Source organism: Ostrinia nubilalis, chromosome 6 (genome assembly GCF_963855985.1).
Source record: "Ostrinia nubilalis chromosome 6, ilOstNubi1.1, whole genome shotgun sequence".
NCBI classification, from domain to species: Eukaryota; Metazoa; Arthropoda; class Insecta; order Lepidoptera; family Crambidae; genus Ostrinia; species Ostrinia nubilalis.
Window position 1 is genome coordinate 322,342 of NC_087093.1, and position 18,040 is coordinate 340,381.

An 18,040-nucleotide genomic window follows, 5' to 3' on the forward strand; every position below is an offset into this window, starting at 1 on the left:
GCTGATCTGTCTGCATTGCCGAATTGGAATCATGAAATTGTAATACAAGGCACACGCTTTAAGACACAATGAGAACTTTTTCTGTAAAAATAATTTAGCGCAATGATTCATTCATTGCAGTGAATCATTTTAAAATTTACAATACACCTTTTTTCCTGAAATTGTTTCCGCTTCTTAGAGATAACGAGTCGCTAGCTTAGGTATTGGTGGAACTCATAGAGCTTTTACGAATTTGCGCGTCGACATGACGAAGCCGTCACTCGAATTCGTGTCCAATAAGTGCTTAATCATCAAGTGCTGTTCTTCCCCTAGCTAGTCTAGCTAGATGCTGCCTTTTTTGTAAGTTTACTCACTTTTATAATTTATTTGTCAAATATGGCCACCCGCATTAGAGCCGTAAGCCGTTTGCCCCCCGGGTCGTGGGGCCCGGGCGCGGGGCCGATATTGCGCGCGCGCCATGCATTATGCATGCGCTCCGCCAACTATGTGAGCTCATTATAGGACGTTTGCGAAATAAAACGAGGCCTATGATCTCTTTGGAATACCGCCGATTTAGATTTTGGCTGTACACTTTGGCTTTGATCTCCGTAAATGAAACGTTGGGTTTGTTTGTTGCATAATCATTTAACCGCAAAAGACCTTCAACAAGCTACGCTATAACTAGTTACTTTTACTTTATTTTTCGGCCATACTCGCTCTGACGCATAAATCACTTCTGCAATGCGCCACACGCAATGCAAGATTACGATTATATAAACCAAAGGAAATAATCGAAATATTCAATCAAAATCAAAAATATTTTATTCAGTTTAGACCACTATTTTGGAGATTTTGCCACTTATTTAAGAGTAAATCAATATTTTCCAGGCAATCTTAACCATAAAGTATAATGTTACTAACAACGGTCCCTTTGTAACAGTAACCTAGGGGTATTGTTCTGTCCTCTAGGTATTTTTGGAGGTATTCCTTGTGTTTATGTTAATAGTCATGCATGTTATCTATCCGCTATCTTTAAACCACATCATTTGATATTCTGTATTGTGAATTATCCCATCTTCTTTTTAATTAACTCCGCGCAGGGATTTGATAACAAAATAATTGGCGCCAGTGAGTGGCTAGAGCCGGCTTAGCTCAGCGGGCGCTCACAGTTTAGTGATTTCCTCCCCACCGAAATATCGTGATGAATGACTATTTTAGTTTAATTAGTATAGTAATAATCGAATCGAATTTGAATCAAACCAAAGATGTTTTTTTAATTTTCAAGGGTCCCCTAATAATGGTAATTAAATGTGAAAGGAACCATAAGACATGGCACTGATTCCTAAAAGTATGAAACGAATACATACCTTTAAGCAAGAAACGAAGCTCTAGTTCGATTTGAAGTTTTGAACTCAAACGAATTCAAGTCTATGCAGGCCTTCCACCAATGATGTTTATTGAACAGTAACTAATATAAATTATTTGATGGTTATTAAGTATAAACTCCTCCTTTTTTGAAGTCGGTTAAAAAGATAAAATAATGAACTTATAAGATAAAAAATAAAAGTTTTAAAACTACAATCAGCTTTTTTAATTTTGTTTCTTAGATAAAACCGTCACTAAAATTACGATATTTCTTGACACATATAGCAAGTTTAAACACCGCTAAAATGTGGCGCAGCATAATTGAGTGGTGGTAATTTATGAGACGCGAATGGAGAGCACAATTTAAACTTCTCGGAAACATGGCGCGCGCCGTGTGCGGCAGGCGACGAGCGAGGATCCGATAAATAATTGCTGCTATTATAAGACACATTTCGGAAAACCATTAACGACATCAGAGGTATAAAAGCCGCTGTAGAATTTAGGAAACAATCTCCAATTCCGCTAAACTTACTCGTAGATAGGCTCAATTCGGAGAATCTCTAAAAAATATAGTTATGAAAACAAAACGTTACCAAATAAGTATCTTTAATAAAATCAATAGGCTTAGGTTTTGTAGACTCTTCTAAAATTTTGCGATTGCTACGAGAGCACTTTAACGAAGATCCCTTGACCCAGAATGTTTCTTATAGATAGGTAACTAGTTGTTTAACTCGGTGTGAGGATGATTAAACAATAGATACGGAGGATTTTTTCGGAAAAAGCGCAGATAATGTTTTTAGCTATTCATTGATAAATTAATTTTCAGAATCGAATGATTAATTTCAGATGATTTCCTTGTTAAACAACGAAGTGTCGTTTGATCTTTATTACAGTAAAATATGTAAGTAGGTATGTATTTAGTTTTTGAAAAGTTATCGGTAGATGTAGGAAATTAATACGCGTGACCTCGTGAAAAATATGACGCTTTCTCTCATTTTATGTAGGCTATAGATTTAAGAATATTCAGTGATGAAACTTTTTTTTCTGACCATTTTATATGTTTAGTAGAATATACTATGTAGTTACGGTTTTTGATCATAATTATGTGTAGTGTCGACTCTTGAAAAATAAGATGACGATCATCGCTATCGCCTATCATTTGAGGCACAATGGGAGTTCACTCGAAGGAGTGTTAGAGGAGGGCCCGCAGGTGGGAGGGCCGCTCGTAGCCCCGCCTCCAAGATCAGCTCATCCGATATGCATCTCTGATGATGACACTAGATGCCCATCGAGTACAAAAAAACATTCACGTAACCCTTCTCGTTACAATGTAATCTCATAGTGCACCATTCTTGCGATAACCCTTATCTATAATGTGACCTTAATCTCTCACTAGTGTATTTAGGGTTAGGGTTTTTAAAGGGCACAGTACCTGGTAGAAGTCTCGTTGTGACGGACGACTCTTTGTGATCAAAACTAGAGCTCAAAGGACAATGTTCGTTCTCCATACATTGTTCGCCTAAAGAACCAACAATTTTGACATATTACTACCCGAAAGCGAAATAATACGATTCTGTGTGTAAGAACAATGATTCCTGATGGACACTTGCCATAAAATTAATGATTAAGAATATTAAATCACAGCGATTTTATAATATGTCGTTTATGACAACATGGCGTCTAATGTATTGTGTGAATGTATGAACACCGATTCGCGAAAAATGTTTTGTATTGTCGTCACGCCGAGTCGCAGCCAAATAGTATAAAATAATAGAACAAGTTTTAGAAATACAACTCGGCATTCCACTTTTACAATATGCCCACATATTGCACGTAAATAAACAACATGAATCGTAGGTTGTTTCCACCCTTGTCATCTGACACATGAAATAAACTCCTATTGTATTATAGATATCGAAGCCGAATCGTATATAATAATAGAATGGGTTTTGGAGATCACTCGGGGTTCCACTTTTATAAAATACCTACATATTACATAAAAATACCACGAATCATGAGTTTTCTTTTCACCATTTACATCTGACACGAGATAACAAACTCCTATCTCCATGACTACCATCGTAGTCTATGCCAAAGACTACAATATTTTAAGCAAGAAGTTTCAAACCTTAGCGGCTACGGTAACCCCTGGGCCACATACATCATGATAACATTCGGTCGACACCGGAACGAAGTCTTGCGATTATGCAAAAAAGCATCGTATTCTAGTGCGGCTATATTACGTTCAACCGGGGTTTTAATTCGACTAAAGTCCTGACTAAAGACTGGAAGAAAATACGCCGCATTGTATGAGCACTTCGTGTTCGTTAAAGCGGCTTCAGATCTAGAGCCCACATAGTTTTCTTTCCAATAATATCCGCAAGTAGCGCTGCATGATCTTTCCAACAAAAACGGCAATAGTTATTAAGGTGCCAAAATTATATGATTACTTTGGCACGGTATTATACACGTTCGAAGATTTGTCATTTTCATTCATTTCTTCATCATCATCATCATTTCAGCCACAGGACGTCCACTACTGAACATAGGCCTCCCCCAATGACTTCCACATCGCACGGTTGGTAGCGGCCTGCATCCAGCGCCTTCCCGCTACCTTTATCAGGTCGTCGGTCCACCTTGTGGTGGGTTGACATTGCAGAATATGACTTTTGATAGGTTCATCATAGAATTCGGCGGGGATATCCTCACGGAGGAAGTTCGTAAAAGGGCGGAACAAGATCTTATAATAATGCAAGGCCGAAGCTGTTACGCGCGTGCTCCTACGTGTAATCCGGCGAGTATGCAATAAATAGTAATGTCTGGTAAATAGTGGTAATACGTATCGTTCGTTCGTTCGTTTCAGCCGAAAAGACGTCCACTGCTGGACAAAGGCCTCCCCCAAGGATTTCCACGAAGACCGATCCTGCACCGCTCGCATACAGGCACCTCCCGCGACCTTCACCAGATCGTCGGTCCACCTAGTGGGAGGCCTGCCCACGCTACGTCTTTCGGCTCGTGGTCGCCACTCAAGAACTTTCCTGCCCCAGCGGCCATCAGCTCTACGAGCTATGTGCCCCGCCCCGTCTATGTCTGTATGCGCTACGATTACAGGGTATCATTTTGCATAGTCGCAAGACTTCACTCCGCTGCTGTCAAATCAATGTCGCATAATGTTATCGCAATGTGTGTGGCCCTTGGCCAAATCACAGAAGCCTATGCGAAGAAAGAGCACTTGAATGACAATAAAAATCAGGGTTACCATTTTATAAGATTTCCTCACTATTGAGGGTAACAAAGTAACATTAATAATCTAGCCATTAATTACATTTATTACCTATACGAGAAAGTAAAGCAACATGCGGTTTTATTTTAATTTGTAAAATATTAAACCCCTCATATTTGTAACAGTTTGTTCCAAGTTTTGTTTAGTTTTACTGTTTTGTTAACAGTATTGCTGTTTCAGCTGTCACTGTGAAGCTTTGGGAAAATAAATAAATAGAAAAAATATTAACATAAATATTTATTTAAGTTTTTATGTTCATTATCATAATATGCCAATTTAAGTTACACTGTGTGACAGTCTTTGACACTAAACAAACTCTTCAGCTTAATAATACCTACCTACAGGGCGTTTTTATAGTTACTCTTGCTGATGAAACAAGAAGGGTTGATTCTACTACTGAAATACAACTACTTTTCTTACAGGACCAATATCAAATTCTCAAAAAAATTCACATCCTCGTGATGGTGATAATTTCTATGGAGAGGTTTTTTTTATATTCGGTCTCTTGGGATAAGTTATTCCATTTGAGCAGTAGAATTAATCCTTTTTATTCGATCACATATAAAAACAACACAAGTGTTTAGGAAAACTTCTTCTTTGGTATGGTATCACTACGGAGTTATAATGTCGGCAACTCTGTATCACTGACTTGTAACTTTCAAACAGCATGAATAATAAGGGCACCACATTGGTTTTCTTTCTGAAAAAAGGCTTTCAGTTTTAGTACTAACCCTTTAGCACTATTTCATTGAAATAAAAATACAATAAACGCACAGAAGACTGAAATTGAGTCAACTGACGTGACATTTATAATTTGTTGACATTATGACAGTTTGACAAGACTAGGGATTGAAAAAGTTTTAATTGAAAAAGTAAAATGACAATTTATTAAAACGATTCACATGGATATAATCGATTAAAAATATTTATAAAATGTTCTGATACTTGCCTGTAGCGATTATCCAATCCTGGTTTCTACTGAAAAACTACCTCGTGGCAAGATTTTAATAAAATAATAAAATCTTTATCTTCTCTTTCACAATCTATAAAAGTTCATTTGGTCTATTATTATACATGTGCTATGAATGAGGGTTTTCGCGATTGAAAAATCCGCGAGATGGCAATACGTAGACGCGAGGTCCAAATGCTGCATGATTGGTGGATATCTGTCAATGTCATGTCAAAAATAACCAATCATGCAGCATTTGGACCTCACGTCTACGTATTGCCATCTGGCGGATTTTTCAATCGCGAAAACCCTCATTGGCATAGATTATGAGAGACTGGCAACTATACTAGGTTGATATCAGGTGATCCGTCTGCTCATTTGCCTCCTGTCACATAAAAAAAAAATATATATGTTTCTCACACTTCAACTGGCATTGGATTCAACATCGGATTCTGACACTTTTACAGTTATGATACCATGAATATCAGTTTATGGTCCTAATTATTTTTATTTTATTTACGACCTTCGACCAGTTGGACACTTTAGATATCTTCTTGTAATAGTGTCAAACTGTCAATATCTTTTTAGCTTTTAACGCAAATCTAGTCTTCAAAGCAGTTTAATCGATTTATTTTATTTTCAAAATCGATATTTTATTGTCTATGATGGCCGCAGGAACATCACTATACATGGACTCCCAGCAATAAAGTACGGTAATGCCTCGTACAGATTTTATCGGCAAAAATTATGGAACTTGATAGGTTTTAGACCATGCCACGCACCAAAACGTCCGGAAGTTGTAATAGTATTATAGAATAAACGTTAAAAGACTTATTTATTTAATTTTTCAATGCTTAAGTGTCCATTAGAATGAAAGGGTGCTTAATGTATTAAAAAAAATAGAAAATAATTATGATGGGTTAATGTTTTTGGGCGGTTTTTTAGGCGGTTTCTGACAATGTCCTTTTGTGGCGACATGATTAAGTCCTGGCGGTCGAAGCTTGAGCAACAGATAGCGGGCGGACCTTCGGTATATTTTATTTGAAAGTTCTTTAGATGATGATAAGTATGTATGTTATAATTTCATATATTTTATAAACATTGATTTTTATGTAGGTACGGCTTTTTCATTTTCCTTCCTTCTCATCAGTAAAAAAAAAAAAGATACACATCAATAATATTACTTCCAAGACACAGTAGAAAAAGCTTGCTTATCTTTAATGTACAACTATTTCAGTTGGTTTGGCTAGCAAGCAAGTGCGTTGGTAACTCCTGAAGTGTCGTTCTAGTGTGGGCACCGGGCAGGTGGCGGCAGGTCCGCATTCCGGCGAGTGAGTCACCGCGAGCGGGAATGTGAAAGCGAGGAATCCGGTCCGTTCCCAGGCCTCCGCGGCCGTGCGTGCCTCAGGGCTACCGTGCCCATAGAAAGGTTGCCTCTAGCTTAGACTCTGCATTCTGGATGGTCTTTGGACTTTTTACGTTTACCTTCATTCTGTGAACAACGGTTTTCAGAGAAGTAACGTTTTTAGCAACAAGAGGTTATGGTGACCAGCCATTACAGTAGACCACGTACACAAACGAATGGTGTGCTGTTTTAAATCGCTTCAGAGTAAACTCACAGAACTATTAATGTACTGTAAACTGGATAGGTAAATTCCTTTTTATTTCAAAACTTAATGACAACCCTAGGTAGCCTGTAATGAGTGGTTCGTCGAATGATCGTCGCTCCGTTTGATTTACTTTTGCGAACCCCGACGAAAGCCATCCGTAGATAATTTAGTTACGTAACCTAATCGATGCTTGACCCACTTTAAGCCTTGTCAAAATTGCTCTCTTCCTGCGAGAGGTTTGGCCCTCATAATTTTCCATGAAAAAGGTATTTCGGTAATTACTACCTATTGCTTTAGGCATTTTAAAATTACAGTAAACGTTATCGGTGTGTTTTTGAAGCGAGAACCGGATGTTCCTTCGACTTTTCCTATATTCTTCTTGCCGTGTCGACAACAAACCTACACAGTGTCAACCCAAAACTCCGCTACAAGAGAAGCGTTGTCTGTAATCTTCCTGCAGTTGTATGGGCACGCAGGGCACAACATCAAGTGCTTCGTCGACTGGGGAATAAAACCACACTTACACTCCAAGTTTGAGCCATCTAAGAATCCCCACTTGAACAGATTGTCCGGGTCCTTACTACGGTCGACCTGCGTCCGAAGTCTATTTAAAGACTTCCAGGGTCCAGATTGCGCTAAATATTTTCAACAACAACGCGACTAGACGACGAACGAAAATCACAAATTCGTATCGCGGTATCGCTTTGACAGCTACTTCAAACGAAAACAAAACGCAACTGCTTCTTTGTGTAAAAGCTGAAAGAAAGCTACTTATTCTCAAACTCAAGTCATCTCCATCTGCTTAGATTAGATAATGTTATGTCGTCTGGTGAGTGGGATATGCATTTTATAATATTTATGTTCTAATGCCAACTTTAGAATAAACAATAGATGAAGTCTCGTGCCCTTTAGAGTCGCCCTTTGAAGAGAGTTAAGCCGGGTGTCAGCCGGCAGTAAATTAATTTCCGCCGGCTAAATCCCGTGGAGTGGCGGCGAGGAGTAAATCCGGCGGGCGACGTTATGGCCCGCCCTGGGAATAGGGCTGCCCGAACTCGTTTTTCTTTCAAACCTCCAATTCATTATGTTTGTTAAGTGTAAATTAACGTATATTATGCTCCTCTATATCAAGGCTGCTCAATTTTTGAATAGTCGGGCCAAACGGTGGATTCAGTCGTTAACGACAGGCCACTTCATTTCTGACAGCTAACTTTACAGAGGTCATAAAGTTTGAATCGGGCTGTACTGTGCGCGGCGAGATTTTTAAAATTTTGTGCGTATTTTCAACCCATTCTTGCGCGGGCCACCTATAAAAATTCTTTAGCGTGCCACAGGGGTTGAGCAGACTTTCGAGCAGCCTTGCTCTACATACTACGCTTTTTAAAAAACTTATTTGCAGGAAATAAATTTCTTTTATGTAAAAATTTTGCACCTACAAAACTGCCCGTGATATATAGTTTTTCCGAAAATAGACTCAAGTATAAACAGCTTTTGCCCATGGCTTCGTCCGCGTGAAGTTTAGTATGTCACAGATGATCAGATCGTATAATCGTATGAATTTTATATGATATTCTGATGTATTTATAAACAATGCTAGTTTCACATACATCCATTGCTACAAACTTTCGCATTCATGATATTAGTAGGATAAACAACAAGAAAAAACGTTTGTCGGTGGCCCTATCGCGAGAGGGACATCTCTACCATTTATTGTGCCGCGCCCTCCCGCCACGACCTTTGACTTGCAAATGTGCCTCACGCTGAGCTGCAGGTACTAAATTGCAACTTGGTGTTATTCGGCACATTTGGGCCTTGACTTACAATAACATTAGCTCTCTGTTGAAAAGAAGACACAAAAGGAATATAAGTGAAAAAGTTACAGTTTTTCATGAAAAGGAAAAACAATAACGTTACATATTCGTCCTTCGACTTTGCCGACTATGATTTTATGTTTCTCTATTAATTAATGTGAGCCACAGAATGTAAGCAATGACGTGGGTAGTAAGTACCTGCAAATCGTCTTACTAGAAAACTTTGTTATTTTGAACGCATTATACATAAACCACTCGAGAACTTTTCTTCCCCAACGGCCATCGTCTCTACGAGCTATGTGCCCCGCCCACTGCCACTTGATTTTAGCAATTCTGCGAGCTATGTCGGTCACTTTGTTTCTCTTGCGGATCTCCTCATTTCTGATTTGATCACGCAGGAAACTCCGAGCATAGCCAGCTCCAACGCTCTTTGGGTGACTTTGAGCCTCCTTATGAGGCCCATAGTAAGCGACCATGTTTTAGATCCATATACAGGGTGGAAACGATAAGTGATCTCACTCGATTATTTCTAAACTATACAAGATATCCAAAAACTGATTACTGATCTCGAAAGTGCTTCAGGAGCTCTATTCAACGGTACCAATAATAGGTCACAAAATAATCTGGATCTATCCGAAAATTCAATGTTTCCAGCGTCCATACATTTAATAATACCACATAATATTAAAAACAAAACAAGATATTTAAAAACTGGTTACTGATCCTGAAAGTGCCTCACGAGGTCTATCCAACGCACAGTGTGTTATGGGACTGTATAAACGGACATTCTCATTGATTTGATGAAACGTATAGAGCTCAGTTATACAAACATGATAGTAAAACTCTCGTTTAAAAATTCCAAGTAGTTTTCGCGGTATAAAAATTCAAAGTTACCTATTTTTTTACTTCATAATTATGCAAAAATATTCTCACTCGTTAACTAATAATATTTAATTCAGAATTGTTATAATACTTCATAGAGCGCTTAAAACTACACGTAATAAGCGTATTAAGTGCTTCGTAAACGCATTCAGTTAATTAGGCAAAATGATTTTAGTGATTTTTGTTTTTATTTTTTTTCTCAATTATACCTTAATATATGCAAACATTTTTAATTGCAAGATATAGTCTGATATTTAATCTAATTGTATAAAAAAAATCAGCTTTAAATTCCGTGATATATTTGAGGAAAATCAAATTGAAAATATGCGCCATATAGAATTGTAAATTTCCCATCACTTTTTAATAGCAATATTTCTTTTGGATGTTTAAATATCATCAGCTCGATTGTACCAAATTATTGTATTGACATTCGATTTACATAGGTTTCAAATCGATGAGAAAATTATTAAAGGTAGGATAAATTCGACTTCCTAGATTTGTTTACATACTTTTTTAGTTAGTTACTTACATACAACTTAAGTTAATATAAGAGTTTTAAAAAAGAAAAAAGACTCGACTTGAGAACCACCTCCTTTTTTTGAAGTCGGTTAAAAACAATGAGAATGTGACTTTTTAGAACCTTCAACACTATGCACATAACAGGCGGGATTTGAAACTTTTTAGACATGAATTATTCCTTCCAAAATTGTCGACCCTAGACTCGTAAAAATTTTATTAAGACGTTTTATGATTTTTCTCAAATATATCACGGAGTTTAAAGCTGATTTTATTAATACAATTAGATTAAATATCAGACTATATCTTGCAATCAATAATGTTTGCATATATTAAGGTATAATTGAGAAAAAAAATAAAAACAAAAATCACTAAAATCATTTTTCCTAATTAACTGAATGCGTTTACGAAGCACTTAATACGCTTATTACGTGTAGTTTTAAGAGCTTTATGAAGTATTATAACAATTCTGAATTAAATGTTATTAGTTAACGAGTGAGAATATTTTTGCATAATTATGAAGTAAAAAAATAGGTAACTTTGAATTTTTATACCGCGAAAACTACTTGGAATTTTTAAACGGGAGTTTTACTATCATGTTTGTATAAGTGAGCTCTATACGTTTCATCAAATCAATGAGAATGTCCGTTTATACAGTCCCATAACACACTGTGCAACGGTACCAATAATAGGTTACAAAATAAACTGGATCCCTCCGAAAATTTAATGTTTTCAGCTTCCATACATTTAGTACAGCCATAGTCATGGCACTCATGTCTTGATAATATTATAAGCAAGTAAAGCCTAAAACCAATGTTTTCCAAGAATAATTTAAAATAAGAATGCAATTTACGAGTTCATTTTAAGTGTTTATTATTTTTTTTAAAATTAACACTTCTAATATTCTTTGGCTGGCATACATTTAGTATGGAGGCTGAAAACATTGAATTTTCGGATAGATCCAGTTAATTCTGTAACCTATTATTGGTACCGTTGGATAGACCTCGTGAGGCACTTTCAGGATCAGTAACCAGTTTTTAAATATCTTGTATAGTTTAGAAATAATCGAATGAGATCACTTATCGTTTCCACCCTGTATACCATCACTGGTAACACACACTGGTCAAAGACTTTTGTCTTGAGACACTGCGGTATTTCGGACGTGAGTATATGGCGGGCTGGAAGACGTAGCGTGGGCAGGCCTCCTACTAGGTGGACCGACGATCTGGTAAAGGTCGCGGGAAGAGCCTGGATGCGGGCAGCGCAGGACCGTTCATTATGGAAAACTTTGGGGGAGGCCTTTGTCCGGCAGTAGACGTGATTTGGCTGAAACGAACGAACGAACGATACAAAAACCAATATTATTCAAAAACTAATTTCAAAATAAGTCAATGCGGTTTATAAAAAATAAGTAAATTAAACCATGACTACTAAAAATAAATTAAAAGTTCACAGTCAGACAGGATTAGCAAGATGTGGATTGGTGCCCAATGAAACCTTGTGTGACCTAAAGAGTCATATTTTCGGTAGAGTCGTATCTTACACGCCGCGCGCTGGAGGTTGCGGTTGAGGCGGCCCCGCGTCGCCGCGATTGGCCGCCAGCCCGCACTCCCACGCCTCTAACTTGCCTCTATATTTAGTACTTTTCGCAGAATTGAACAAGCAACATGTTTTATACAGCCTGAGTCATATTATAAGTTATGTATTGGTCGCGTAACGTCTGGACTATTATTACACAACGCAGGAGGTCGGCGCGGTCACCTTCCTAATTCAGAGCGGCGACGGCGCCGGCGCCAATTATCGAAAACATTATTAATTATTATGCAAAATAAGTTACAAAAGTTCCAATTCCTCGGAACTATTATTGATATTATTATCATCATTGTCATCATCATCTGATCAGCCTATCTCAGTGAACTTCTGGACTTAAATCACCCCATACAGTCCTCTTCACAGCCTGTATAGCAACTTTGACTCAGAGTACTCATACCGTGAATGTCTATGTTTCGTTTCGTTGAAGAATAAGCACCTACTATATGTCTCAAACTTTAAAGAGTTTAGAGTTTTCCGAATACCACCCTGTCCAGGTATATTCTTCTCTCAAAGCTGTTAATTCCCAGTCCCAGGAAAAAAAGGCTGTAAAGTTGTTTCGGAGCTAAGAGTGAATTGTTTTTATGTTACATCGATAAAAAAAGTTAAGATAATAAGCATAAATCCGTAGCAGCTAGACTGAAATATCGGCTCTACTAGGACATGTGTTGCGACTGCAAACAGGAAAACCTCTTCCCAGAACACGCCCGCTGCGCTGCGCTGGCGACGCTTATAATTTAGCTTAATTGTTCTCTATCGGATGCGAGCCATGGGTCAAGCGTCCCGACCACAGGTCCCGACTATGAAGCTGTAGTGTAAAACAAAGAAGGAACTAAGGCTATGTACCTAAGTATGTAGTCTGTTTCTAAAACCAGGGCACGATCGTTCGTCCCGTTACCAGACAACAAACCTAAATACCTACGTTTTTTTTGTTGTAAATAAATACTTATAGAAACACACAAATCTGTTCATGCCACAGATATAGAATATCTGTGGTTCAAGCTCACAAATGTTTCTATTGCGAGGATTGAACCCGCGATAGTAAGTAAGCGAACGGTAGAGACAGCGCCGCGGTACGCGAACCACTACAAACGGCTATTTTTGAACAATCAATTTATTGGATCTCATGTCCTAAAGCAAATTGAGAATACTAATTCGATACACATTTAATTTGTGTACGTATGCCACCTGGAATTCGAATCTCAACATGTTTTCACCATGCTTCCGTAAAGATGATGACGAATCAGAGTATCTAGCACAAGTTATTTGCGAAACATCTCATTGTATTACAGTAGTAGTGGCATACCTAATCCGGCGCCAAAATTATAATGTTACTCACTAACTACTGCTCTATTTGCTGCTACCGACAAACGAAAATACACGCTATCGCTCACACAATAGGAGCTTCTAGCTGAGTTGAGTCAGAGTCAAAGTCCGGAACCGCGTGACTCAGCGTTTCCGAGTAAACATTGATTCACTTCCGCGGGTAACTAGTACGTATCTTACTATTCGGTTACAGCCGGTGCGTCTTAACCTGAGGCGGTATACTTTAACTACAGTCTGTGTGTGACTCACTCGGCGGCTCACATGTGCTCAGTCGCTTGATTGCGAAAGGATTTGCAAATCTCTATGAACACTTTTATGAGTTAATTCTGCTATTTTCCTCGTCACAATCGACTTTCATTCGACCATGTAAAAATTTTCAAGGCTGTCGGTTAACTCAAACTACTTATTCTCTGGTACTTGCTTATCATAATTACAGTATCGTAAGAATCATAACTAGGTAAGTATTTATGTGTAAGACTACCTACCTATTATTTGTTTAAGTTTTTAAAATGAATAATTGTGCGTTATTAAAACGTGTTATTTTTTCGTAACACCCTCGCTTAAAAGCTCTTCAGTGATTTATCATGGGAAACCCCAATTTGCGCGGACGTGGAGTGCACGCGCACTAACTTGAGGAAGATAATAATAGTGTTTTGACCACAAATTGTGTGTTACTGATATTCATGAAAAAGTTAATTGATGCTGAAGTGTACCTTATTGCCCGTAATCTGATCGTTCTTAACTAGCGGAAGCATTCTAAAGCTCATATCACCAAATATACTATATCTGCCTGCTTTATTCTATGGTATGTTATGGTTGTATCTCTGTTTTGTGCTCCAAATAAAATAAGTAGGTACACTAACGCCCGTATTCACAAACATTACTATGAGATCTCACAGTGCGCATGAACGCACAGGGTGACATATGAACCAATTACAGAGCTCTATTCAACGCTGTGCGTTCGATTTGCTGCTTCACATAAGGAAGCATGCGTCGTTTGTGAATACGGGCGTAAACTTTCTTATTCACCTGTTATATTGAAATCTCGATGTAATTTTTTGTCATCGTATTCATCATCATTTCAGCCACAGGACGTTCACTGCTGAACATAGGTATTTATTTTGTGTTTAAGGATTTCATTGCCTTATGCCGGTTACAGACCAGTTTATCTAAGCTCGCATAGCTGGTTCAGTTTCCATACTCTTTGCATAGTTTGCAGCACATAAGTAAAGACACCGTAACTTTACTCATGTGGTTGCAAGTCTGCACACATCTATGGAATACTGCATCAGCTATGTGAGCTAAAATAAACTTAATTTAGCTGGCATTTATGCCTCTTGAGTTTATTGACTTGAAACCTCTTTCAAAACGCTCTAACATCAGTTTAAAAATAAGCGAACTGTGACTGCGTTGAACCGAATTCCCATTTTGAACGAAAAAACATCTGCTAAAATAAAAACAACGCATCACGCAATGGAATCCTTACGTTACAAACATGATAATTATGCTAAATATCCACCGGTGACCCACGCGCCACGTGGAGACGCGCGGGATTCCTGGCATACCGCGAGTCGTGCCTGAATCATGCGCGCGCGCCGAAATCATCTCCGCGCAAACTCCGAACTAATGACTGAGCCGGATTCCTCTTGGACACCTTCTATTAACACAGCTGTCCGCGAATGCTTTGTACATTACGAGCAGGTATTTATTTGTATCGAGCAAGAACTTAGAACGTCATGCCATGCTTTGACATGATGGATATACAAATGAGATTTTCCAAAATGAGTACATGTTTGACGCAGATCATTTAAAACAATCTAAGGCTGGGTTGCACTATCTTACTTTAACTTTCACAAACGTCATAAATCTGTCAAACTCCACACAAAAAGCACCGGTTATCGTTACGGTTAAAGTTAGGTGGTGCAACTCAGCCTAAGAGAACTTATTAAAATTGTCTAGCGTTAAGAGTCGCTTCTCAAAATTAATTTCAAATTATTTAAATTCTAATGGCATTTCAAGTAAGTGGAACTCTTCCACAACTCTACTCATATCACCTTTGAACATTTAGGCTATCCGGTTAGTCTGCAATCCAATCCGTCAAGTTTAACCTCTACGTTTCTAAATTTCTAAATCCACGTATTTCTTACACATTAACAAACATTATTCTATTTTGAAGCTTTGTTAGTTTTGTTACTAAAATCTTTGAAACGCAATCGGACAATAATGAAGTCTATTACGCGTAATGGACTTGGTGTTTGAGATCCAGTTAAATAGAGTTGCATTTTGGGGTCGATCGGAGGATTTCCGCGTCCCCGGGGAACATGGCTGCTTATTGAATCGTTTACGTGTCCAGCGCGAGGGGCAGAGGTTATCTAAATGATGTTTGTGATTGCTAGAAACACTTCCCTGTGATAAATAGTTATGGGGAGATAATAAAGAATAAATTTCGCACTTAACGTAGTGCTGTATTGTAGCAGCAAGAGCAACGCTTTTTCTTTATAGCAACCTCATTTAAACAATAACTTAATTTAAATAGTACACTATTAGCATAAAGGTGAGTACAAAATGTTCTAGTGTTCACCCTTTCACGAACCAAACATCGTTCATTTTACCTGTATTGTACCATCCATAATAACGTTACATTACATAGAAATACACGATAAAATGCTCGAGTCTATATTCACCTTCATGTTGTCTAGCCAATAAGCACCAAGTACGAGTATAGTGCTTAGTGGAGAGCAATGCAGTGCAGAGCCTTCCAGACACATAAAATCAAAAGAATCTGAACCGGTCTACATTAACACAAACAACACGAGTTCAAAAACACTACAAGGATGTGATACAGACTGTTTACAAAATGTTTTGAGAGTGGAGCCATAATAGGCGATGTAGAGCTTAGTTCATAATTTTTAAATAAGTATGAAAAGAAAATAGACAGAGAAAAGATAATAATTAGATACTTTGTTGGTAGGTTACTAAAGTCCATAACTTTACAAAAGTTCATGTACGAGTACTACGTACTTATATACCTACTAATTAAAATAATTCAAAGGAACTCTTTAGACGATTTTAATTACTGCCGTTTCCTATAGTACCTACCATGTTGTTGTGTGTGACCCAGATTATATTTCCTCAAGTCGGTTGCACATCGATAGGCGAAGGCATGGCAAAAAGAATGCAAACGATGCGTCTGGTGGTGGCCATCTTCACATAGTTAGCCGAACGTTCACCTTGCGCCCTGCGTTTTGTCCTAAGCATGGCCTTTCTGTCTGGCATTCCTAAGACTTCAATGTTCGGCCCGATGTTTTTATAAAACTGAACTGTGGTCAAGTTTAATTTCATTTCCGAAATCCAAAGAATATAGGTACGTGATTAGCAAACATGTTATTTCATAAAATGACATAATTTTTGTAGTTTCTCGTCCCAATTACTTAGTGATGTGTTTTTTCGTGGCACAACAACCTACATCAAATGTGTACAGATCAAAATTATCAATAGCGATCACAATTTTAGTTATCATAATGGGTGCTAGCCGGTCTTAGTAATTACAATAAGTAATCAATCGTGATGATCTACTAGTTTTATGGCGCTTTTTACGCGTTTCTCGGAAGCGCGTGATTCATGCGCGCGCGTGTGAATGGATGCTGCGCGCGCGGCGGCCCGCGGTGACGCACGCCGCGTTCATTCATGTTTTGGCGCGCTTTCTACGTAGAGTTCGTCTTTGGATTTTATCTGAGTGATTGCACTCCGTTGCAGCAGAAGATTACATTTAGTTTTAGATGAATTTAGAAAGGAGGATCTAATGTCTGTGTCATTGCCGTCAGTGGTTCATAGATTTCTACATTTTTTATTTACGAGGTCGTCTTAAAAAATTGCACAATCAGTTTTTAGTAATTTTTTTTAGTTATCGTTATAAAATTTAGATTTTTCAGATATTTTTCTTTTAACTCGTGCCTGCAGGTCTGATAGAAGCGTCATTCAGTCCCTCTCCAGCGCGAGGGTAAATAAATGGGAGTAAGGTAGTCGTTGGTAGAGTCCTATAACGTCTAGCTAGGCGTTATTAGTACGAGACTGGTTGATGCGAGCAGCTGTAATCCCTCGTCCCGCCGATAGCATCCTGCCTGAGGGAGCTCGCAGATGTTTTGCTGGTCAAGTAGTAGGTAGAGTATTGAGGCTTACAGTTATCGGCTTGAGGCTGGTGGGGCGGCGCCGGCGCGGCCTGCAGCTCGGGCAGCGGCGGCGGCGGCGGCTGCCCGCGCGCGCCGGCCTGCGCGTGCGCCAGGAACGCGTGGAAGATGCGCGCCGGCTGCTCCTCGCCGTCGCACACCTGCACAGCGACTATCAATATTAGTGTCAGACACGCCAGAGATACAATTCATACGCTCAAGCTAAGATGTTATGGTATATCATTGCGCTCAAGAGGATTCACTGCTCAACTACACATCGGGCCTGAAACATCAGTCCTCATCTGTCTTTTGATAAACATTAGCTCTCCTAAACTATTCGAAGCTATGATGCTACGTACAGCAGCTAGTTAGACCCCAAAATACATATAAACCACCTATATCGTATCGTGTTTTGCATGCAAACTGTATAAAACTCTATGCACTTGCATTCGATTGTAGAGCATGAGCTTCAATAGAGCAGCTGCACTTTGAAATCCAGATTTTTTTTAAAGAATACTTACCTATTGATAATTTGTAAATACAAAATTATTAGTAGCCCATCGTGG

The 18,040-nt window shown here is 38.5% G+C and overlaps 1 protein-coding gene across 1 annotated transcript in view; it reads right to left on the reverse strand.

Annotated features, from left to right (window-relative positions):
• The window catches only part of LOC135072770 (DNA-binding protein D-ETS-6-like), a 52,517-nt gene that overhangs the window by 14,074 nt on the left and 20,403 nt on the right, over positions 1–18,040 (reverse strand). The window contains exon 3 of the mRNA XM_063966806.1: positions 17,488–17,635. Within this exon, the coding sequence (XP_063822876.1) occupies positions 17,488–17,635 (148 nt within the window). The remainder of the gene's footprint in view (positions 1–17,487; positions 17,636–18,040) is intronic.